The sequence below is a fragment of the Trichechus manatus genome, unplaced genomic scaffold, assembly GCF_000243295.1.
Source record: "Trichechus manatus latirostris isolate Lorelei unplaced genomic scaffold, TriManLat1.0 scaffold00054, whole genome shotgun sequence".
Classification (NCBI taxonomy): domain Eukaryota; kingdom Metazoa; phylum Chordata; class Mammalia; order Sirenia; family Trichechidae; genus Trichechus; species Trichechus manatus.
In genome coordinates this window covers 3,631,973-3,657,648 of record NW_004443990.1, presented here as the reverse complement: position 1 = coordinate 3,657,648, position 25,676 = coordinate 3,631,973, and the positions used below count along the sequence as shown (strand labels likewise).

At 38.2% G+C, this 25,676-nt stretch overlaps 1 protein-coding gene and 1 non-coding gene across 3 annotated transcripts in view; one reads left to right on the top strand and one right to left on the bottom strand.

The window, feature by feature from the left end:
- Positions 1–25,676, top strand: part of CLTC (clathrin heavy chain) — an 86,368-nt gene that overhangs the window by 10,039 nt on the left and 50,653 nt on the right. Inside the window, exon 1 of one of the 2 annotated variants that reach the window (XM_004377858.2) lies at positions 10,414–10,586. The exons of the other annotated variant lie outside the window; for it this stretch is intronic. Within the exon in view, the coding sequence (XP_004377915.2) occupies positions 10,545–10,586 (42 nt within the window). The 5' untranslated portion in view covers positions 10,414–10,544. Of the gene's footprint in view, positions 1–10,413; positions 10,587–25,676 lie in introns of those variants that run through there. 2 annotated transcript variants of the gene reach the window in all.
- LOC111820886 (U6 spliceosomal RNA) lies at positions 22,491–22,597 on the bottom strand. Its single transcript, XR_002824379.1, has one exon. It is a non-coding gene; the product is annotated as a U6 spliceosomal RNA (small nuclear RNA).

Below are 25,676 nucleotides of genomic sequence, written 5' to 3'. Positions count from 1 at the left end.
TCTTGATCATATGCTACCTCCTGAAATGGTTGAATGTCGACCAGTACTTTTTGGTACGGTGACTCTGTGTATTCTTTCTATCTGTTTTTGATGCTTCCTGCATCATTGAATATTTTGCCCATGGAATCCTTCAGACTTGCAACTCGAGGCTTGAATATTTTCTTCAGTTCTGTCAGCTTGAGAAATGCTGAGCCTGTTCTTCCTTTTTGGTTTTCTAACTCCAGGTCTTTGCACATTTCGTTATAATATTTTTCTTTGTCTTCTCGAGCTGCCCTTTGAAATCTTCTGTTCAGCTCTTTTACTTCATCATTTCTTCCATTCACTTTAGCTACTTTATGTTCAAGAGCAAGTTTCAAAGTCTCTTCTGACATCCATTTTTGTCTTTTCTTTCTTTCCTGTATTTTTAATGAACTTTTGCTTTCTTCATGTAAGACATCCTTCATGTCTTCCCACAGCTCATCTGGTCTTTGGTCATTAGTGTTCGGTGTGTCAAATGTATTCTTGAGGTGGTCTCCAAATTCAGGTGGGATATACTCAAGGTCGTATTTTGGCTCTCGTGGACTTGTTTTAATTTTCTTCAGCTTCAGCTTCAACTTGGATATGAGCAATTGATGGTATGTTCTGCAGTCAGCCCCTGGTCTTGTTCTGACAGATATTGAGATTCTCCATAGTCTCTTTCCACAGATGTAGTCAGTTTTATTCCTGTGTTTTCCATCCAGTGAGGTTCACATGTATAGTCACCATTTATGTTGTTGGAAAAAGGTGTTTGCAATGCAAAATTTTATCATGCTATCTCTGGCATTGTTTCTATCACCAAGCTGTATTTGTTCCTTCTTTGTTTCCAACTTTTGCATTCTAGTCACCAGTAATTATCAGTGCATCATGATTACATGTTTGATCAATTTCAGACTGCAGAAACTGGTAAAAATCTTCAACTTCCTCATCTTTGGCATTAGTGCTTGGTGCGTAAATTTCAATAATAGTGATATTAACTGGTTTTCCTTGTAGGCATATGGATATTATCCTATCACTGACAGCATTATACTTCAGGATAGATCTTGAAATGTTCTTTTTGACGATGAACATGATGCCATTCCTCTTCAATTTGTCATTCCTGGCAATTTGTCTGATTCAGAATGGCCAATACCACTCCATTTCAACTCAGTAATGCCTAGTATATTAATCTTTACACATTCCATTTTATTTTTGATGACTTCCAATTTTCCTAGATTCATACTTCGTACATTCCACGTTTTGGTTATTAATGGATGTTTGTAGCTGTTCTCATTTCGAGTCATGCCACATCAGCAAATGAAGGTCCCGAATACTTGACTCCATCCATGTCATTAAGGTCAACTCTACTTTGAGGAGGCAGCTCTTCCCCAATTGTAAATTTTGAGTGCCTTCCAACCTGAGGGGCTCATTTTTCGGCACTTTATCCGACAGTGTTCCGCTGCTATTCATAAGGTTTTCACTGGCCAATTTTTTCAAAAGTAGACTGCCATGTCCGTCTTCCTAGTCTGTCTTGTCTGCAAGCTCTGCTGAAACCTGTTCACCAAGGGTAACCTCGCTGGTATGTGAAATACTGGTGGCAAAGCTTTCAGTATCACAGCGACATGCAAGCCATCACAGTACGACAAACTGACAGACACGTGGGGTCCATTGCGTATATGTACCGTAATTTATCTGATCATATGTTAATGGGCACTCAGGTTGTTTCCACCTTTTTGCTATTATGAATAATGCTGCAGTGAACATGGGTGTGCCTATGTCTATTCGTGTGACAGCTCTTATTTTTCTAGGATATATTCCTAGGAGTGGGATTGGTGGATAATATGGTATTTCTATTTCTAACTTTTTAAGAAAGCGCCGTATCGTTTTCCATTGGGGTTGTACCATTTTACATTCCCATCAGCAGTGCATACAAGTTCCAGTCTCTCCACAACCTCACCAACATTTGTTATTTTCTGGTTTTTTGACTGGTGCCAGTAATGTCAGGGTGAGATGGTATCTCGTAGTTTTGATTTTCATTTCTGCCATCGCTAATGATCGTGAGCATTTCCATGTGTCTGTTAGCTGCCTGAATATTTTCTTTGATGAAATGTCTGTTCATATCCTTTGCCTATGGATTATTTGTCTTTTTATTGTTATGGTGTTGCAGTATCTTACAGATTTTAGAGAGTAGACCCTGGTTGGATATGTCATAGCCAAAAAATTTTTCCCAGTCTGTAGGTTCTCTTTTTACTCTTTTGGTGAAGTCTTCTGATGAGCATAAGTGTTTAATTTTTAGGAGATCCCAGTTATCTAAGTTATCTTCTCGTGTTTGCGCATTGTTAGTTACGGTTTGTATGCTTTTTATGCCATATAGTAGGCCCCGTAGGGTTGTCCCTATTTTTTCTTCTATCTTTATAGTTTTAGGTTTTGTATTTAGGTCTTTGATCCATTTTGAATTAGTTTTTGTGTGTGGTTTGAGGTCCTGTAGCAATGTCATCTTAATGGATAGTAAGAATATTGTAGAGATGTCATCTACAAATTAATTGTGAATTCATTACAATTCTAATCAAAATCCAAACAGAGTGGTATAAATTGACAAGCTGATCCTAAAATTCATATGTATATGCAAAGGAGCTAAGAACAGTCAAGACAATTTTTCAAGAAGAATAAGGTAGGATGGACTCAACCTGATATCAAGAATTAATATAAAACCATAGTAATTAAGGCAGTATAGAATTGGCATGTTGTTGTTGTTGTATACCTTTGAGTCGATTCTGACTTATAGTGACCTTATATGACAGAGTAGAACTGCCCCATAGGGTTTCCTAGTGTGTAATCTTTACTGGAGCAAATTGCTTCTTCTCTCCCTCAAAGCTACCAGTGGGTTGAAACCTCTGATCTTTAGGTTAGCAGCCTAGCACTTAGTTTAACCATTCGCCACCAGAACTGGCATAGATAAATATTAGACCAATAGAATAGAGAGACTCATGTATATATGGAAACTTGATACATGAGAGGTGGCATTAAAATAGATTATTCAATGAATAGTGCTGGTATATCTCCTTCTGCAAGTAGAAAAATTGAAAATTGTTTCCATTATAGTAAATACCAAAATAAATTCAAAGTAGATAAAAATCTAAATGTGAAAAAGCAAAGCTGTAAAACTTGGTGAAGAAAATTGGAATGTCTTTATGCCCTTAGGGTAGGAAAAGATTTCTTAAGACTTCATAAGCACAAATCATAAAAGATTGATAAACTAAAATACTTTAAAATGAAAACTTTTATATAACAAGCAGGGGGTGGGGGTGGAAGCAGCAAAAAGTGGAAGAGAAAAAAAGCCACAGATTAAGGAGGTGATATTTGCAGTCATACAACTGACAGATGAATAACATTCAAAATATGTAAAGAACTCCTACAAGTCAATACAGAATATAAAACCTAGAAGACAAATGGGCAATGGATGTGAACAGTTAACAGAAGAAGAAATCTGAATCTCCAATAAACATGAAAACAGGACAACCTTTCCAGTAATAAGGGAAATGCAGACTAAAGCAGTATGCTATCAGTTCACACCCATAGATCAACCTTACCGGTAATAGAAATTTCAGACTAACGCAATGTGATATCACTACACACCCATCAAAAATATGTCTGATGATACTAAACATTGGCTAGGATATAGAGCCGTGGAGTGGGGAGTGTAATGTGCACTGGCATATCCTCTGGAGAGCAAGATGGCTATGTGTAGTAAAGCTGCACATGTGCATACCGTGATCTAGTAGTTCCACATTTAGGAATATCTTAGAAATTGTTGAAAATGTACACGAGGATATATATACACAGAAGAATACTTTTTGCAACATTTATGTAATTGCAAAAAAAATTCTAAATGTCCATTGATATGAACATGGATAAATTGTGATATAGTTATTCAGTGGAATACTAAACAGTAAAAATTGACAAATCATTTATATATTGTCATGGATAAATCTCAAGCTTCAGATGATATACACAAGAAGGCAGTACATATAAACTTTTAAAATGGTGTATTTTATATGGATACATTATGTACATATATACATATATATATATACACATGTAATTTTTAAAAGCATGGGAAAGATGAAGTAGGCAAATGGAGATAGAATGTGAATATAGGGAACCAGCTTGTTCTTGTGATTCAACTAATAAGGATTTTGTCTTTGAGCATAATATATTAAAGCTTTAAAAAGCTAGAAGAGGATGCATACCCAATTTTAATGTATAGTTATTTGCATTTGTACAATAAGGACTTTAAGAGGACCAAATATATTTATTAAAATTATTGAAAGAGGATAAAAATTATTTTGAGTAAAAGCAAGTCTTGCTTGACAGTAAGTGATTCAATTAAAAAAACTTCTGTTGTGGTCCTTGATATCAGTTGTTTTCTGCCATGACTCAGTGGATTATCATTTTCTTATGAGTTTATTTGGTGTCAGCTTTTTCTTAAATGGTTTTGCTATTGCCAGTCTGTAACTTGGGTTAACACTAATTAGGTGAAATGGAGAATAATTTGAGTGCCACTCATTCTTGCAGATAGAAAAATTGGAAAGTTCTGCTTGGACTGGTATTTTTCTTCAGTAGTGTGCACCACTTACAGACTAGCTTTGTGTACCAGTCTGCTATTGAGTTCTTTTTAAAGAAATAGAATTTTTAAGCCTTCCTCAATAATAAAAAAGTATTATCTCCACATCTGATCTGGTGGCTTGGTTAGACAGTAATTAAAACAGAGATGGGAAAGGCTATCTTTATCAGGTTAGTTTTTATTTCCACCATGTGGAAAGCTTTGTATTTGAGTGATTGGTGGAACTAATCTAAAGACCTTTTCATGACTGTTGGTGCAAATCAATAAATACGAGGTAGGCTCATATGAATGCTATATATTTTTCATCTCTGCAGTGTGGTGGAATGAATAGTAGTTGTATGGCTGTTTACTGTACAACATTAAACTCACAGTTATTTGGAATTTGAACAGCCAGGAAAAGGAAATAACCAGGTTATCAGTCATGACAGGTTGAGGTAAAGCATTAAAAACAATTTTTTTTTCTAGTGTGTCCTAGGTTTGGAATGTATTCAGATTGGGTTCCTACTTTTGTAGTACTGAAAAAAAATTCCTCAGTGATGAACCCAAGGCCTTCGATATTCAGAACTGCTTTTTCTATATTATTTTTTCAAAAAGCCTTTTCAAAAGATTTTAACATCGAGTAATTTTACATTGTAGGTATTCAGAAAGGTTAGTATAAATTAGATAATTCCTTGAAACTTTATTAACCAAAATTTGTTTACCAAATCGCAGCCCTTTCTGTTCTAAAGAAGTGCGAGTTGACTACCGTAACGCTGTGGAAGTGCATTGGTATGGGCAGAACTATCCCTAGGAGTGTGGCAAAATTGCAGTATTGCTGAGGGAACATGTTTGTGGGTGATGCGTTGCTTTGAACTGGAGACAGTAATAACTCTAGGAGATGAAAAGAGGCAGTTCTGCATATTTAGAAAGGAGAAAAATGGCCCATAACAATCATTCCTATACCTTTATCCTCAATCACCATAAATTGGGTGGGATTGCCCCTTCATTCTGTAGATCCTCTCAAGCTTGTAATTTTTGTTTTTGGATGTGAAAAGGATGTGACTTGGCATCCGACTCCCTATTGATCATCAGGGTTATAACTCTTCCGGGTTTTTTTCTCCACAATGCTCTGTGCATCTCTACATTTGAAGAGGACCATCTTTCCTGAGATAACTTTTTAAGGAAATGTTATGAGCCACTTTATCCCTCTGCTTGGGATCTGATTTCACCTGTAAAAACAAGGGAGAAGCCTATACAGTGTGATAGATTGTAGGTTAGATCCCCACAGGGCTAGTCTTGACTATTCACTGGGAACATGCTCAGTCTTAATACAGAGAAGACTCACTGCGGATCTTATTGCCATCCATAACATTTTATAGAACTTGCCTTATAAATGGAGCCCTGGTGGCACAGTGGTTTAAGCGTTTGACTGCTAACCAAAAGGTCAGCAGTTCAAATCCACCAGCCGCTACCTGGAAACCCTATGGGGCAGTTCTACTCTGTCCTATAGGGTTACTATGAGTCGGAATCGAATGGACTGCGATGGGTTTGGTTTTCTTTTTCGTCTTACAAATTAAGTCGAAGAGAAGCCTGAGCAGTCAATGATGTCAAGAGTATAAGCTCAGGTCCACTTCATACTAAAATAAAGTCTTTTTTTTTTTTAAATTGTGCTTTAAGTGAAAATTTACAGTTGAAGTCAGTTTCTCAGACAAAAATTTATACACACATTGCTATGGGACCCTAGCTGCTCTCCCTGTAATGTGACAGCACACTCCTCCTTTCCACCCCGTATTTCCCGTGTCCATTCAACCAGCTCCTGACCCTCTCTGCCTTCTCATCTCGCCTCCGGACAGGAGCTGCTCATTTAGTCTCATGTATCTACTTAAGCTAAGAAGCACACTCTTCACGAGTATCATTTTATGTCCCATAGTCCAGTCTAATCTTTGTCTCAAGAGTTGGCTTTGGGAATGGTTTCAGTTCTGAGCTAATAGAGTCCAGAGGCCATGTCTTCCGGGGACCCTGCAGTGTCAGTCAGACCATTAAGTCCGGTCTTTTCACTAGAATTTGAGTTCTGCACCCCACTTTTCTCCTGCTCTGACAGGATCTCTCTCTTGTGTTCCCTGTCAGGGCAGTCATTGGTGGTAGCCAGGCATCATCTAGTTCTTGTGGTCTCAGGCTGATGGAGTCTCCAGTTTACGTGGCCCTTTTTGTCTCTTGGGCTAATATTTTGTGTCTTTGGTGCTCATGATCCTTTGCTCCAGGTGGGACCAATTGATGTATCTTAGATGGCTGCTTGCTAGCTTTTAAGACCCCAGATGCCACTCACCAAAAGTGGGATGCAGAACATTTTCTTAAACTTTATGCCGGTTGACCTAGATGTCCCCTGAAACCATGGTCCCCAGACCCCCACCCTTGCTACTCTGTCCCTTGTTTAGTTGTATTCAGGAAACTTCTTAGCTTTTGGTTTAGTCCAGTTGTGCTCAAAGTCCATTACATTTTTCTTGCTTGTAAATGTTTCTTTCATTTTTTCATTTGAGGGAGTCTTGCCTATTATCAGTGCCTTGTACAGGGCCAAAATACAGGGGGCACTGTATGTTGATTAATACCTGAGCCCTAAGGGATATTCATTTTCTTATTGGCCTTTGATATGCTGCTTTTTTATCATTTTTGAAAAGATAAAGACCAGAGGGTATAATCCTGCTGGGATTCATATCAGTGGCCCTAGGGCACTGAGGTGTTTCAAAGCTGCTATTTAAATGGCAAAACCACTTACCTTATTTGGATAATGCTAAGGATATACCTCTTCATTTCATTAAAAATCTGAATTATCATAAACATTTGGTGCAGTTAGTTTTTATGTTTTACTTTAAAATTAATCTCTAATGTTTGAGAAATGCCTTTGCTTTGTGACTTCTGCAATGCAGCTAGCCCAAGCTGTTTTTAAAATGTCAAGTTAAAAGGCATTAGCCTTAGTGCCGGGGCTGCTTGAAGATGAACAGCTACAGAGGAATCCTACAATGAAAGGGGTTTTTTGAGGTGTCATTACCACTGGGGATTAGTTACTAGTACAAAATAAGGAGCAGTATAAAGGTTTGTTGTATAGGTTTTGAGAAACTGGCACTCAAAATAGCAGACCAAGCAACGTAGTTTTTGCTAATGGCACTTGCTGTAACTCACAGCTAGGGCCTACTGTTGATGAACATTCTGGTTAAACAGAGCTTCAGATTGAAAGAATTGACCATTTATTTTATTAACATGATACGTTGCTAGAACATTTTCTGAAACCGAAAGCCCAGGGTTATGATTCATTCATAGTAGTAGTCTTATTAAGACTATGTGATAGTTGGGGGAAAAATATTCTGGGTAGCAGGGTTTGTTTTCTGGCTTATTATCTATTCTCTAACTTAAGGTATTGCTCTAGAAACTGTTAACAGTGCCTCAGCCTTTGGGGTTTCTAAACTAGGGATTCTCAACCTTTCTCCTGTCTCTACACCATTAGTAAGAACAGCATAAAAAGCATCTCTTATTACCTCACCCAAATTTTACTGATCTTTAAAAGGTATAGTTTTATTTATTTTTTTAAATGTTTACCGTCTGGACCTTTTTTTGCTCTTGAAAAAATTTGGATTTATTTAGCTTATAATATTCAAAATGTGCTAGTATACTGCAGTCTATTTTTTCTTCTCAAATTATTTCTGAAAATAATGCGTTCATTAGATTTCTATGTATGATGACACAGCAGTCACTTTACAGAACCTCTACACTTTTTTGGTTAAGAGATTCCATACCAAGTATCCAAGATAAAATCAACTGCTTTTGGGATTCCAAATATTCTTTAAAATTACAGGGTCTGTACGAAAATGCAACACACTTATTAATAAAAGAAAAATTTGGTAGCTGATTCATGATATATAGCTCTTGTATCGAAGATTATGAGACTGAATATGATTAAGCTAGTGCATTTGACTGCAATAAAACAGTAGCTCCCTTAAATTCTTGAGAATTTGTCTACTTCCAAAAAGGACTTAAAGCAGTTATTAGACTTGTACTAGAAAGGTCCTTTCGAATGCTGCAGAATACACATCTTCAAGTATATGGTTTAACAATACAAACGAAATTCTGCGAAGCATAAATATGCCCTCTTACAACATGGTGGCAGGGCTTTTCTTTACAAAACAGTCTCTGATCACTCTTTTACCTGCCAAAGATTCTTCTCTCATCCTCAGTATGTGAGACATACTATGTATGTTGGGGAAAAGCAACTAAAATGACTAAGGAAACTTTTCACACTAAGCAAACCTGCTTAACATACAAAATTATTTTAGAGTTTTAACTGAAAAAAGCACTAAAAATAATTATTGTGTACTTGAGTTTGTCCTCAAGATTTTCCTGGGAAAATTAACATCTCTTACAAAAATGAAAGGCACAGGACTAAAATCTTTATCCTTTATTGATTCTATTATGAAATACTGTTGTTACAGCTTATACTGCAATAAGGTACTTGGAAGATTATTATTAATGAATAACGAATGCCGTAGATACCTTAATGCTGTTAGAAGACACGATGCTCCGTCTTTGAAGCGTTCATATTCCTAACACTGCTAAACCTACAGGCACTGTTAAGGCGGTCCCACTGAAATACATGGCTAATACTTAATCCCTTTCCTCCACGCGTGTACATTAACCTCACCGAGGAAAAATCTTCCAAACACCCTTAACTGAATTACCTAAATCTTTGAGACTCAGAATGAGTTGATGTGGCTAAAAAAGTCCTCTTGCTACAATTTTGGTCCCACCTTTTAGCTTATTTGATATTCGAACTCTTTACACTAGTCCAACTGATTACTAAGCTAGGCGGATAGATGTCCTCCTAGATGTCCTCCAAAATGTCCGCAAAAACCTTAAGCTATGACAAGGCCAGCTTGAGATACCTCACAAATGGCCTTCACTGTCCTTTGAGCCAAACATTTAACTAACACCCGAGGATAATGCTGGTTCTAGTTAGAATCCGCGCGTCAGGTACTCCAAACCGTCAGAAGGGGGGATTTAAAACCCCATTCCGTTGCTCCCCTCCTGGGGATGTAAGAAATCACCCACTGTATGAAATAAGGCGCGGGAGGAGTGCTGCACCTAGCCGCCAAGAGAGCGCTCCGCGGGGAGGCAATTTCCCTGAGTCACGGAAAGGGCGGGAGGCTGGGCCCATCTGCCCACGCCTCTTCTTCGTAAAGGACCCAGTTTAAATAGGCAAGGGTCACAAGGGAAGGGAGCAGCACCCGCATTCCTCAAGGTGGCCCAACCGCCACCTCATTCCCAGGAGAGTCCGCATTTCCCAACAACCCGCTCTTCATCTCGGCAGCGATCAGCATCCCCTTCCCTACCAGCATCACGTGCGCCCGGAAGTACGTGGGTGGGACTTGAACCGCCCAGGGAAATGACGTAGTCGTCCCTAGTCGCATGATGTGGCAAAATGCGAAAAAAAAAAGGGGGGGTAGGGAATAGCAGGAGACTGGGGAAAGTGATGAGTCCAAAAAAGTAGTCCCTTCGGTCCTTGTATTAAAACCCGTGTCGCAGCAGTAAGCGAGGCTCTCGGCGCACTGCGCCTAGAATTCCTGCGCCCGGCAGCACGGCGGACCTCTGTGGAGGGGTACATAAGGCGGGAGGGGTGAGAAGACTTGGGCGGAGTTCTGTCGCCGGGATCCCTCCGCGAGGCTCAGCCGTTTCCGGAGTCTGCGCTGCGCCCGGTTCCGCCATTGCGGCTCTCCCGGCCCCTGAAGCCTCCGCCCCCGACCCGAGCTGTTTCTTCTGCCTGCCAGTTTCCTGCGTCCCCGGAGAGTATCCTCCTGAGCCCAGCCTCCCCCCACCTTCTCCTCCTCTCCCTTGGAGAGCCCGGGCAGCCGCTGCCCCGCAGTCCCAGTGACAGGAGGAGACCATACCCCCCGACAGCGCCATGGCCCAGATTCTGCCAATTCGTTTTCAGGAGCATCTCCAGGTGCGGGCTGGGCTCGGGCTGGTGAGGGGTGCGGAGAGGGTGGTAGGAAGGAAGAAAGAAACTGGAGTATAGGCCCAAGCAGAAAGAGCGGTGACTGCGGAGGGGGTGGCGGGTGGCGGTGCGTGGGATAGATGGAGGAGGGGGTGTTGTCTTGGAAAGCTTAACCGGTTAAAGAAGTCTTACGGGGCTTGGATGGAAAGGACAAGAGCTAGGGTGCAAAGAGAGGCAAGGCTAGGCCTAGGTCTCAGGACCTCTCTACCTTCTTTCCTGGATGGCAAGAACTGCGTGTACTAACTCCCGGTTTTATTCTGTTCATTCATTTGGGTAGGTGGATGGGGAGAGATTTTCTCACTTTTCTCCTGGAGCAAAGATTCTCATTACCCCTTGGGCCATTGCAGGGCCGTCATCTCCCATTGCTTTTCTTCCTCTCCCTCCTCGTGTCTGCACCCATGAGTTGTGGGGCGGGTGGGTTGGGGAGGAGCAACCTTTTTTCCTTCCTTTCTTTGCGGCTCTCAACTGGGAAAGGCACCTTCCCCGGGGGCGGGGGTGGGGTGGGGGTGGGGGCGTACGGCGGCCTTGTCTCTTGCCTTCCCTGAGGCAGTAGGAACAGAAAGTCACTGAATGGGGGAACGTATTTCTCAGGGCGCTGTCAGTCTCAGGGTGCGTGGGGTCAAGGTCCCTGGGGGAATTAACCTTTTTCCCTTTCTTGATTTCTCTAGCGATGGTGCGGCTCTTAGCCCCTCTTTGGTTCTAGGAGGTATGAAGGAGCTATTCGGAGGTTATTTTGGGGTCTCCTGGAGTCTAGCAGATTGTGCGCTCGGCAGGAGTACCCCCGTTAGGATTGCTTAGAATTAAAACACCCTTGGGGATAGAGCACACCTGCTCTGAGATGTCCAGGGCTGTTTGGTCTGTAATTGGCTTCCCTTTAGTAGGTTCTAGAATTCTTTCCCTACCGTGTCTTATCCTGGAGGCAACATACTGTTGTTTTATCTGGCAACATGCCATGGCTGGGCTCGGCAAGTGATGATTGGAAGGCTTGACTGAAGTAAGCCTTTTTTGAGCTTCTGGTTTTCCAGGTTCACCAATCCTTCTACCTCGTTTTCACTTTGGCTGAAATAATTCATTTCATATTAACTTGTTTTCTTCCCAAATACTCCGTTAAAGAGGTCTGCCTAAATTCAGTTTTCTGAAGAGCTGGTTTCATAAATAATGATAGAGGACCCAGTGGTATACACATAACATTAATATTAGTAATCTATTGGGCAGTTTTCTATTGAAGGTTATTTTATTTACTTTCCTCCATTTTATTACCAAGAGTCCCCGATTCTTGTTAATAAAAAGGTTTAATATTCAAGCTATGATTAACATAATTTTATATTTCTTCACAGCTATTATCACTTTTGCTTACATCAACAAGAAGGTCTTTTCTTTTAAGACTTGAATTGTAATAAATAATAAATCTTTACCTGTAAAGCTAGTTAAATAATGTACTTCCTTCAGTAATCTGTAGTTTGCAAAATAACTCATCTGAAGTAATGGAATATACTTTGGCAATAAAAGCACTATTTTACAAAAGATTCAAAAACGTTGAATAACAAAATGGACATGGAGAAATTATTTTTTATGTTCAGTCCAGTTGCTGTGATTACCTCTGTTAAAGAGGGGTGGTAAATGAATATGGAGGGTTAGGAAAATACTGGTTTTGGGTGTGAAGGGAAAACACAGGCTCTTCCTCACAGTAAAGTGCATCTGAAATACAATCTTTCTGTAGACAAATGTTTGTAAGTAAGTCATACACAAGAGAAGCAGGTATAGCTGCTGCTTAGTTTACATGGCTAAGGCATACCAGTTGCCAATGAGTTGAATTTGACTCATGGCAACCCCATGAGGAATGTAGCTCACTAGTAAATCTTATTTGTTGACCTGTGGTGGTTTGAGCAATAGTTTTTTATTTTTATTAAAAGAGGAGACAAGAATTGTTAAGTGATAGCACAAAATACAATCCAGCCTCATCACCAATTGAAGACAGATTTAACACGGGCCTGATTCTAAGTGGTTTGAAGTTTCTGCAAGTGGTTGAGTGAAGCCTTTTTCTTCTCAAATAATTTGAAAGTTTTGAGCATAAAGTAGCTTTGCAAATATACTTGAAAAAAAATAAGCCATCCATTTTTTGGAGTGATAAACTATTGTGATTGTATGCTCCAGCTGATAATGATTAATTGCACAGAGTCAAATCGTCAACCTCTTCCAGGATAATATATCTCCTGACTTCTCATTTTTAACCCCCCCTTTTTTTTTTAAATTAATAAGGATTACTTTAATTGGCAAATTAAGTCTTTGACCTCTGAGCCTCTCCCAGCTTGCGAAATAGGAGAAAACTTTCTGAAACACTTAGGATAAAAACTAGGAACAAGAAAGGAGGAACTTGAGTGTGGCGTTTTAGCTTCTTAAAGCTTCAAAAGCTGAATTGTAAATGAATTTATTTTTATAGGCCTTAACTACATTGACCAACGGAAGGATCTATCATCAAGGCTCAGAACTGCATCAAATGAATGTTAATATTTTAAATTATGCAGGCTTTTTTTTTAAAGGATGTTTAGGTAGTCTAATAGCTGTCAACAAATGAGTGCCTATTTGATGAAGTAAGACACTGCCAGAGTGGCAGGTTCTGAAAAAATCCTAGGCTATGTATAAGCTGTTGCCTGCAGTTCTCAATTCTTGGCACATTAAGTATCTTTATGCCAGTTGACATATTCCACTGTATTCCTGGGTTGTGGAGGGTCTGCAATTCATATTCTACCCACCCTGTTCTTCAGCTTTCTCCTCGGTCCATAAATGCAGGCGTAGAATGTGTTGTGAGTTATGTGGTATTCTTGCTGTGGTTTTGGTTTGCAAAGAGAAAGCAATGCTAGGTATTACTGGGATATGCTGTGTGCTTAGCTGTACCACCTGGAAGAGGCATACTGTTCGGAAGGATGCTGTAGTCTACCCTGGAAATACCTTTTAAAAAAAAAATACCCGTTGCCATCAAGTCAATTCTGACTCAGAGCAACCCTACAGGACTGGGTAGAACTGTCCCATAGGGTTTCCAAGGAGCGACTGGTGGATTTGAACTGCCAGCCTTTTGGTTAATAGCCATAGCTCTTAACCACTGTGCCACCAGGGCTCCAGGGAAATAGCTTAGAAGCTTAAAATGTGTCATATTTTTCAGAATTTTTCTAATGATCAGTTTACTCAAAGAGGTATGGCTCATTCTTGTGAATGTGCTTTCACTGTGATTAGGAAATAATTTAAGATGTGGAACTGTATGTGTGTAGAACCACAATCATTTTCATTTTTGTGTGTAGTGAAATTCATAATTTTTAGGAATCTTGGTAGTTTGCACTTGGAACAATTTTTTCTGACTGTAGTTGTAACTTGTACCTTGGTTTTAAAAGATTCCATTTATATTGAGTCCTTAGAGTCTTTGCTAAATTATTTATAAGTATATTCAACCCTAAATGATATTTGAATTTAACAATTTTTATCTGTTAGTGTTACAGTGTTGTGGCTTTTGCTCTTTGAGGGTCACTGTCCAATCTGCAATGATGGAAATGTCCACTAGCTACGTCTGGATATTGAACATGTGAAATGTGGCTTGTGTGACTGAGGAACTGATCATTTCTTTTTAATTAAATGTAAATGCAACATGTGGGTATTTACTGCTACATTGGAGTGCGAAGTTACAGACCATACTGATGTGCTTTGTAAGATTGAAGGTTTATCTGACCACCCATATTGATACACTTAGAACATTTTGTTAGCTAAAATTAAAACTCATTCAAAAGTTTTAGTTTAATACTGCTCTGTTAGGGCGAGGTGATGGCGAGCAAATGACTGGTGAATGGAAGGAGCAGCAGTCTTTAGAGCCTGTTATGAGCTGGGAATGTGGCCGAGTGCTTTCAGGTCTTCACTTAACCACCTCAGATTCACTTTTTAAACAATAAGTGGTGCCCAACAGTATACAGTGTCAGAATGAGATTTGAACCTTGGTCTTCTGACAGAACATATTTCAAGGAAATAGAAAAATTGGCCTTAAGAGGAGAAGTTTTATAGTATCTTAGTGTGCTTTTTTTCTGTTGGACTTTGGCCCAGAGAGTTGACTACTCTTTACTTGTTCAAGATGTGATTAGTAATGTGGTATATAGTGAATAGAGGAAGAATCTGGGGTTGTTTAGACCAGTGCTGCCCAATATAAATCAAGTAAAGTAATAATTTTACATCTTCTAGTAGCTGTGTTAAAAGTAAAAAAAACTAGTGAAAATAATTTTAATATATTTTAATTTCATGTACTCCAAATATTATCATTTCACCATACAATCCGTATAAAATTTACTAATGAGGTATTTTACATTCTTTTTTTATTGGACGAAATTTTCAAAATCTGCAGTGTATTTTATACTTGGAGCCCTGGTGGCGCAGTGGTTAAGAGCTGGACTGTTAACCAAAAGGTCGGCAGTTCAAATCCACCAGCCATTCCTTGGAAACCCTATGGGGGCAGTTCTCCTCTGTCCTATTGGGTCGCTGTGAGTCGGAACCAACTCGACGGCACATAACAACAACGTTTTATACTTACAGCGCATCTCAAATCAGACATTATTTTCATGAGAAATGCTGGATCTATATTTAGATGTCAAAAAAATATATAGATTGGAAAAGCAGAGTTGCATATCCAGGATATCCATATTCGCATCCATATCCATAAAAGCAGATCGCATATCCAAACATACTTACATTTTCCAACAGTGAACCGAGTATCAATTTTTAAGTTAATTTTAATTTAAAATTTAAAATATGGTTCCTCAATTATAGCCACATTTCAAGTGATTAATACTACATGTAGCTCCTTGCTTCCATATTAGCACAGGTTAAGACTAATTTCTTCTTTTTCTCTGTAAAATAGGCACGTTATTGTTAATTGTCGTTGAGTGGATTTCTACTTATGGAATCCCCATGTGTGCAGAGTAGATCTATTCCATACAGTTCAAGGCTGTGATCTTTTGGAAGCAGATTGCCAGGCCTGTCTTCCGAGGCACCTCTGTGTGGGTTCGAACCATCAACCTTTTGGCTAGTAGACGAGTGCTTAACCGTTTGCAGCACCCAAATACCTAAAATAGGCATACTACCTCGCAAAGTTACTGTGAAGGTCTGAGATGTATGTGAAAATACTTGGGATAGCCCTTTAAGAACATTAGTTGTTAGCTATATAATTTTTGGCCCGTACATTTTCTTCGAGTATTTCTCAATCAGTGACACAATGTTTCATTTACAGACCTAGATTTTTATGAGTTGTAAATATTTGGGGTAAGTGCATTCACCTCAGATTTGAGTATCTACTACATACCAGGCACTGTGTTAGTCTGTAGGGACAAAATGGACAGAGCAGACTGCACCTTGCAGTCATGGTTGCACTGATTAGTTGGCAAAGACTGTCCACGCATCATCGCAGCCAGGGATGTCGTTCACTTGATTGCTGATCTTTTAGTGTATTTGAACATTTGATACTGTGCAGGACTTCATACATTCATATGATATAAAATTGATATTGCTCTAAAACTTTGCCCAAAAGAAAGACATTTTTAAGCTAACCTTTCATTATATTCCATGAATTCTCATTGTGTGCCATTGATAGCATTTTAAATTAGTGTTCTTGGTCAGATGTAGGAGCCCTGGTGGTGTAATAGTTAAAGCATTTGGCTGCTAACCGAAAGGTCACCGATTCAAACCGCCAGTCACTCTGGGAGAAAGATGTGGCAGTCTACTTCCATGAAGATTTGCAGCCTTCGATACCCTATGCAGCAGTTCTGCTCTGTCCTATAGGGTTGCTACAGGTCGGAATCAACTCGAGGGCAGTTGATTTGGGTTTGGGTCAGATAAATGAATCACATCTGATAAAATACCCATAGGGAAGGCCTTTGTTAGTGTTATTGTATGTCTTAATAAGTTCATGGCTGACTTTTAGTCTTTTATATTAAACTGAGACTATTTCTCTAAACTCATTTACATATATGCCATGCTAAAGCTACTTCATAAAATCACCTTGTCTTGTATGCCGTAGCAAAGTTTACAGCTCTAGGTGGCTTTTCCACACCTCACCCCACCTCTTTGTCAAGTGCCTGTGGCTAATGCTCTTAACTCGAAGGGATGGCTAGAAGCTTGAATCTGCATGCATTAAGCAAAACCCATCTGTCAGACTTCTTTTCTGTTATGGAAGATATTAAGATATTTTTGTCCTATCACGGGAGAATAATTAGTCATGGAGTCTTCATTGACCTGAAATCTACAAAATAAAAATAAATTGACCGTTATAGCTGTTTGAGTACCTACTATGTACCAAGATCTGTACTAATATAGTTTATATACATTGTCTTATTATCAAGAGAACACTTTCAGGTAGGTAAGGGTTAGCCTCATTTTATAGATGGGGAAACTGAACTTCATAGCAGTTAACTTGTACAGTCACACAGATAGTGGGTGGTCATGCTAATACGTGTTCTTTCACTGTGGCACGTTGCCTTATTTGGCTAATGATCTGTATAATTTGAACTGCAAAATACCACCACAGTGTGTTTGCATCTATGTTTTGGTGTTTTTTGGCATATACATTCAAGTTGGAATCTGTTTTTAGGGCAGTCATTTTTATATTATAAGAAAGGTAAGGGCCAGTGTACCGAATTTTGACTTTTGACTTTTCTATGCTTTGAACAATTATTTAGATGGTATCTTTTTTTAAGGACTTTATCCAAATTCCCCCTCTGAATTTATGCAAGAATGGTCGGCGTCAGGTTAACTTGTAACCAGGATTATCTGTATACCTCTCATAAGGCTGAACTTCTCAAACTTTTCTATAACTTTAATAACAAGAGAGTGAATGTGTTCTAGTCTGAAGGCACTTGTGAAAGCAGGAAATTTCTGCTTTCTATTTTTCTGTATCATGTTTCTGTGTTTTCTAATGTAAAACTTGAACTCAGGGAAGACAGTTGTGCTTAAGAGGGAAGGAAGGGAAAGTAGAACATTACTCAGTTTGAGGAGCATAACAATAAAGGGTAAAATGGTTACAAACGTGTGGCGTTATGCTTTGGAGGCGGAACTGCCAGTTAATATTAGTACTTCCTGTTCTGAATCATTAGGTAAATAAGAACTTTTCTTTTAAATGCTGAAGTAAAGCAGATTTTAAAGGTTGTTTCTGAAAAGGAACTGAGTCCATTACAACAACGTTTGCTCATTATTATACAGAAGTTAAACTCTCCAGTGTGCTATTGTGGAAAATGTCTCAGATGTTTAATCTGAGCTTTGTCTCTTATTTGATCGTTTCAGGCTTTTAGCTTGTCTCAGCTTCGTCATTTATAAAATTGAATACTTCCTGGGCAATTTTGAAGTTAGTCTGTAGTATGCATTTGTGTTTATATCGTAATGATTATTCCATGTTGTTGTTGTTGTGTGCCATCGAGTCGATTCCAACTCATTCCATATAGGTACTCAAATATCCCCTCCTGCTATCTTGGGAGGAGTCTTTATCCAGTTGAGTTGAGCATATATGCCATGATAAAGGAAAGAACTCTTATTGAAGCCAGGGTCTTGGCGTTGCACCAAACTCTTTCTCATTTTCTACACCAAGTTCATTTCTGGAGTAGGGAAAGGAAGACTCCTCATAATAGTGCATATTGGAGGCCCTGGGAATTGCAATTTTTGATGATCTCAATCTGTTGAAACTGTGGGACTCTAGTAGATGGAAAATAGGGATTGAGTTGAGGGTTGCTTTCATTTATCTCTGATCAGCTGCTCATTGGAGAAAAGAAGTTTTTAAAAAAACCCACCAACGTGGACAGAAAGAAGCCAAAGACTGTCCATACACTCTCAGCTTGGCAAACAGCTAGCTGTGGATAGATCTCATTATTTGAGGATGAATAATTAGGAAAAAAATACAGGGAGTACGTGATTTGCAGAAGCTTATATCTTTCCCCGTTTTCCACAATACTCTGTACTGGCTTTATTGAACTATGCAAATCTGAGGGCAGGGTTTCCTTTTTTAACACAATATCCCTCAGGAAAATAATAGATTAAAATAAAAGCACTTGGATTGAAATGAAAATAATTTATTTTCAAACTGCTAAAGGACTAAGTGGCTTCTGTGCTAGTGAAGACACTGATATAAAAAATGCATATGTAGGGTTTAAGTAAAATAGTTTGTGAAATGTAAAGAGTAGAAGAACATTTCCAAGTTAATGATTTTATAGTTTTAAACAACTGTATAAATTAAGTCAAAAGACTACTTGAATTATACATTAAAAATATATAATTGCTAAGAGTTTATATGTAACTTAAAAGGACCAAAAGCTTTTATGTGTTTATTTTGAGGAAAATTCACATAACATAAACTTAACCATTTTAAAGTGAGTGATTTCATGTCATTTTCTACATTCATGAGGAGCCCTGGTGGCACAGTGGTTAAGTGCTCGGCTGCTAACTGAAAGGTCAGCAGTTTGAACTCACCAGCTGCTCCCCAGAAGAAAGATAGTGGCAGTCTGCTTCCATAAAAATTTACAGCCTTGGAAACCCTGTGGGGTAGTTCTGCTCTGTCCTCTAGGGTCACTATGAGTTGAAATTGACTTGACGGGAACGGGTTGGTATATTCACAGTATTGTGCAACCATCACCATGCCGAGTTCCAAAACATTTTCACCATTCCAAAAGGAAACTCCATACTCATTAAGTGGTCTCTTCCACCTGCTACCTCCCTGGTCACCCCCCGGTTACCTAGCTGCTGGCAAACAACTAACCTGCTTTCTGCCTCTGGATTTACATACCTATTCTGGATATTTCATACACATGGAATCATGCAATTTGTGACCTTTTGTGTCTAGCTACTTAAACTTAGCATAATGTTTTCGAGATTCATCCATATTGTAGCATGTATCATTACTCGATTCCTTTATGGCTGAATAATATGTATGGATATACTACATTCTGTTTATCTATTCATCTGTTGATGGACACTTGGGTTGTTTCCATCTTTTGGCTATTGTGAGTAGCCAAAATGTGAACATTCGTGTACAGGTATTCGAGTACCTGTTTTCAATTCTTTTGGTTATATACCTAGGAGTGGAATTGCTGGTCATATGGTAATGCTATGTTTAACTTTTTGAGGAATCACAAAACTGTTTTCCACGGAAGTGGTACTGTTTTACATCCCATCAGCAGTGTATAAGGGTTCCAGTTTCTCCACATCTCTCCAACACGTGTCAAAAGCTTTTGAGGGGGGCTGGAGGGTAGTCTCATTGGGGAAAATGAATACCTTATTTGTGCATATGGTATTTTTAGTTCTTTGTGTTCTCTCCCAGCTTGCGGCCCTGCTCTTGCTTTAATTTTGTGTTCTGCTTTAGATTGTGTTTCTGTTTCTTCTGGGATACTACATATACTCACACACATATCTGGGCTAGGCATGCATCTCTGTAACTTATGACATCATTTTAATTGCATGTACCTGTACTGGACTAAGGGGTAAGAGGCCCTTTACTGTAGAATTCTTTATGTATCGGTATAGTATCTGGCACACATTAGCTGCTCAGTAATTGTTTAAATATGGAATTATTGGAAAAACTATTACAGAACTAAGACGAGACTTGAAATAGTTTTTAAAACTTTTCTACTGGAACCAGAAAAAAAGTTTAGAGAAATGTTGACATCATCTGTGGCATGCAGAAGAAGTTGAAACAGGAACAGAAAGACCCATGGAGATACTGGGTTTATAATAATAGGAAATATATGGAAACATTAATTCCAGAAGGCAATTAAGAGCAGGATTGTCCCTGTGGAATTGGAATTAGCAGTGTGGAAGATTAAGTGGAAGTTTTGAATTCAGAGGGAAATCACAGAATTAAAAAAGGCAGGGAAGGTAATAGGTTACAAATCTAGGAATTACAGAAACCAAAATAATTGGGATGGAAACTGTTTTTACACAATAGAAAAAAACTTTCTTGATACGAAAGAAGCAAGATTAAAAGGGTTTGATACTTGAAACAAAATCAGTGAAAGATCACAACCTACACAGGCATGGGGAAGTTTTAGTACCGTGAATCAAAAAAGAATACAAATCATCCAGGCCACTGCCTCTCCCTGACCAAAAAATCAAGGGGATCTTAGTTTTCAGTACTGAATATCAGACAGCGAAGCAATATCTGTAGTATTTTGAGATGGATTTTTTTTCTCTTTTTAGGGCACATGAGCTACAATTTGAACCCTCAAGGCCCTCTGAGCCTGAAATTTGTTTTTGTTTTTTCTTCCTTGTAGGTTGTTTCCTCAGTAGTAATGACAGATTTATAGTTTAATAGAAAGTTACCAAAGAAGATAATTTAAGTACAAAATATACAGTTAAATCAAGTTATAAAATACTGAGTTGATACTAAGTTGTCAAATAATAGGTGCTAAATAGTTGTTAATAGAAAACAAATCTTAATCATTTTATTGTTGATGTTTTGAACTCCCTAAATTTGTTAATATTAAATGATTTTGAGATAGCCTGTAATTCTTCATGCTGAGTATCTTAGTTCGTTTACTTAGTTGAACTTGAAATTTGTGGCACTCAAGTTCACAGGAAAATATTCCAGTGACTCAGTTGCACAATAAAATGGTTCTGGTCTTGTAACTTGTAGCACTTGGTAGGGTGATCATGTTTTGAATGATTCACACAAATAGAAAATGAATGATACAGTAGTGTAATGTCTGATTTCCCAACAGGTCTGTCAGTATAGGATAGAAAAATACATGATTATGTGAGTAGTGATGGAGTTGAGGTGAAGGTAACACTGGATTTCCACTTAAAAATATTTTTAAGAAGTTGTCATAGAATGCAGTTTCTTTAGTTTTTTTAATAGTAAGGAAACTGACCATATGTTTTAGTTACTCACACCTGGAAACCAAGCCTTTGGTGTCTCTCCAGGTAGATTAAAATTATCCTTTGAGGATTTTTATGTAAAGTCAGCACTAAGTATGTATTATGTTCTTCAACCCTCAAGGTAAGCCTCCTTTCTGGTTCCTTAAAGGAATGCTTGCATAGACCCCACCCAAAACCTATAATCAGTCATAAGTTTGGTAGTATTTGGTTGTTTTGGGCCAACTGAATGGCATTTATACAGGAAAGAGATCACCTTGGGGAATCATAACCCATCTGGGGAGTAAAGACTTCCTTGTATTCCCCTGCAGCTTGGTCAATGTTTCATCTAATTATTTTGTTACTGTTTTTTAAGAATGAAGCAAAAGTTGAAGTTTTTGATTTGCAGTCAGCCATTGGCTAGTAGTTTGTCAAAGGTGACTGTCTCTGACAGTCCTAGCTCTAGCTGCCAGTTCCTTTCTGATTGGATCGCTTAAAACTCGAGTGAATGTCCAGAGTCGAAAATTAATTTGGGAAAAAACTTTAAAATTTACAGTTACATCCTGTCGTTCTCCTAAGAGATAGTGATTGTTTCAAAGGCTAACATTGAGTAGAAACAAGTCTGTTTGGTGTCTTGTATCAAATCTTTCTTTTAACAAAATTCTGTTGATAATAGTCAATAATCTGTATGTTTAGGTGGGAGGTCAGCAAGGGTTAAAGGCATTTTTTATATGTTGTTCGAAATTTGTGGAGCCCACAGAAAACAATTGCTTGTATCCTGTTATTGGATGACCTAAAGGAATGCTGCATTCTCAGCATTTTTCTTCATTTCCTTTAGACGTCAGCAGCTGCAGTTTTTATTTGACTTTTCTAGCTTCCAGGAAGGGCTCAGTGAAGTGACTGCTATAAGCATTTTTTTTTTATTTCATTTTTTAAATTGTGATTGATACTAGTGAAGATAGAAGATGTTTTGGAGCTTTTTTTTTTTTTTTGCTTTAAAATATGAAATGCTTCACAAATTTGCATGTCATCCTTGTGCAGGGGCCGTGATAATATTCTCTGTATCATGTCAGTTTTAGTGTATGTGCCTCCGAAGTGAGTATGATGTTTTGGAGCTTTTAAAGGAAATTATGCTGAGTGAAATAGTTGGGATAGGATATTAACCAGATCATCAAGCACATAGTTAAAAATATTTGTATTGGGAGATTGTATAGTGTTAACTAATGGTATCATAATGACATCCAGGCATCAGCAGGTCTCTAAAATTGTTGGCCTTTTAACTCTGTTGTGGTAACACCTATTAAGTCTTTGTCAAGATACAAGATTCACTTACGTAAAAGGTAACCAAAATAGAACTATACACAGAGCATTTACAAAACAGCTTCATCTGAAATACAGCAGCTCATACATACTTCCTTTACATTCTAACTATTGAGATGAAACGAGGAAGGATCTGGAAAGTGTAAAGCCAAGCACTAATTGTGAAACATAAGTTCTTAATAATGCTTTAATAAACACAAGTTTTACTGTATTTTGATTTTTAGCTGATATAGCCGATAAATGAGTTCTCTTCCCTCTGTTTACTAGTCATTCATTAAGAAGCAAAATCCTTGAGTATTCTTATAGAAAAACTCATTTTTAATGAATTTATTCCCATCTGATCAGATTTAAGAGCTGCTGGTTGAAATTAACAGGCTCAAGCAAATCTATTAACTCTTTCAATTATGCACTGTTTGTAGGCACAAACATAGTTGTGATGGATTGCTGAGATAAAGCCTTTGTGCTAATGGAGAGTCATCTTTAGCTAGTCAAAGAATTGGGCATCGAAAAATAGTTTCATTTGGTTGTGTGTCTTTTCTAATTTTCTGCTGTTTTAAATGAATACTATTGGATTAAATATATTCATGGCCCACTTGGCCCCTTTAACAATATCTTCATAGTTTGGTGATTAATGTATTCTAACAAGTTGCTAACTCACTGTGCTGGGATTCCTGATTCCTTGATTTATGATGGTTTTCCCATTCTGTCTTTAGCAACCCATGTTTTGAACAAAGCAATTGGCCCACTTAAGGCTTGAATATGTAATGTCACTAGTGTGATGTCTAAAGCAATTGGACCATCTGTTGTAGAACAGACTGTATCACGATACCGTAGTGCCAGAACTAGGTAACTGAAAAAGTACAGAAATCCCTAAAATATAGAGTGTTTATGTGCCCCCACCCTGTTCCAAATGCTTTTAAACCAAACCCAATGCCATCAAGTCGATCCTGACTCTTAGTGACCCTATAGGATAGGGTAGAACTGCCTCGTAGGGTTTCCAAGGCTGTAAATCGTCATGGAAGTTGACTTCCACACCTGTCTTCCACGGAGCAACTGGTGGGTTCAGACCACTGACCTTTTGGTTAGCAGTGGAACACTTAACCAGAGCACCACCAGGGTTCCCCCTCTAAGTACTTTTTGGCCGTTGCAGTTGAGTTGATTCTGACTCATAGCAACCCTGTGGGACAGAGTAGAACCGCCCAATAGGGTTTTCCAAGGAGCGGCTGGTAGATTTGAACTGCCAACCTTTTGGTTAGCAGCTAAGCTCTTAACCACTGCACCACCAGGGCTCCTCTAAGTGCTTAATGTGTGTAAAATCGCGTAAACCTTTTATCCAGCACCTAGGTGTACTTTGCTCCTCCCTCTAAAGCAACAGTAGACACATTCTTTCCATCTTCTGTTTGCCGCATTTACAATCCAGTATATTTTCAAAATCAAGACAGGAAAAACGAGTATAAAGTGTTAAAAAGAAATGAGCATTTAACTTAGATTTCTGAATCTAATATTTTTGAATTTAAGAAGTTATACCATAGTTTATGTTCAGATGATCTTTGCATTTTTACACTTTGTGTTTTTGAAATTGGGGATTCATCTTACAATCATGTACTCTTTCCCTGAAGCTTTTTTTAATTTTGATTAACACCTTAGATATTGAAGCAATGGTAGCTTACGAAGCACAGAGACAGATCTCCCTTGGGTTCTTGGAAGAAATGCACACCTGATAAAATTCTCAGTCTCCCTCAGTCCCCTAACCCCATGCCTTAGTCATTTGATGTTTAGTGATTTCTTGAGGGGGGAAGATGTACCCAAACTGAGAAGTTTTCCCTTGGCCTCTAGTCTGCTAGCTAATATTAGAACCTTGCTGTTTTGTTTTCTTTTTAAGCCTCTTGAAGACCTCTGAACTCAAAGCCCTGGTAGTTCTAGTGTCATTCTGACTCAGTTCTCCTTTTCTTGTCTGAAATCCCTATATAAGATGGACATCTGTATTTACTAATTGTTCTTCATTTGCCAGAGTAAAGAAATTTTCCTTTTCTCTTTGTCAGAGAAAAACTTTTGAAAATAGTCCTGTCCAATAAAACTATCTGCAGTGATGGGAATGTTCTATATTCTGTATTCCGCACCATCCAATATAGTAGCCATATGTGGCTGTTGAACACTTGAAATGTGACTATTGCAACTAAGGAACTGAATTTTAAATCAGATTTAGTCTTAATTAACTTAAAATTAAATACCTGCATATAACTAGTATTGGATAGTGCAGTGAACCTGTCACTCAATTCTGATTGGACGGGCAGACATCCAGTTTGCAGCTTATTTACACAGCATAAAATCACTGAGTGACTAGTTTGATTTTAATCTTTACCTTTTGAAGTTGTAATCTTCTTCCTTCCTGCCTTTATTAGGTGGATTGCCTAATAAAAGTCTAATTATTACAATTTAATTTTCAAGTTCTGTGACCCATAGTGGAAGATTAGCGATTAATTCCTTTTTAAAAACTTTTTTTAAAAAACAAATTTGCAAGCTTTCATAAGATCAGAGAGTGTCATGTTCATCATCTAGATTATTAGTAATAATTTGCTATATTTCTTTTTTTTTGCTTAAATATTTTAAAGAAATTCAGGCTATCATGACATTTCACCCGTAAATAACATGTATGTTTAGAAAATAAGAAAATTTTCTTATTATGGTATTGTTATAGACCCCTAACATTTAATAGTTCCTCATTAGCTAAGAACCAGTCCATGTTCAGATTTTCCTGATTGTCTCCAAATATTATTTGGTTTGTTTCAGTCAGAATCCAAGTAAGATCTATACCTTTCATTGGATTATGTCTCTTAAGTATCTTTTTTTTTTTTTTTTAAG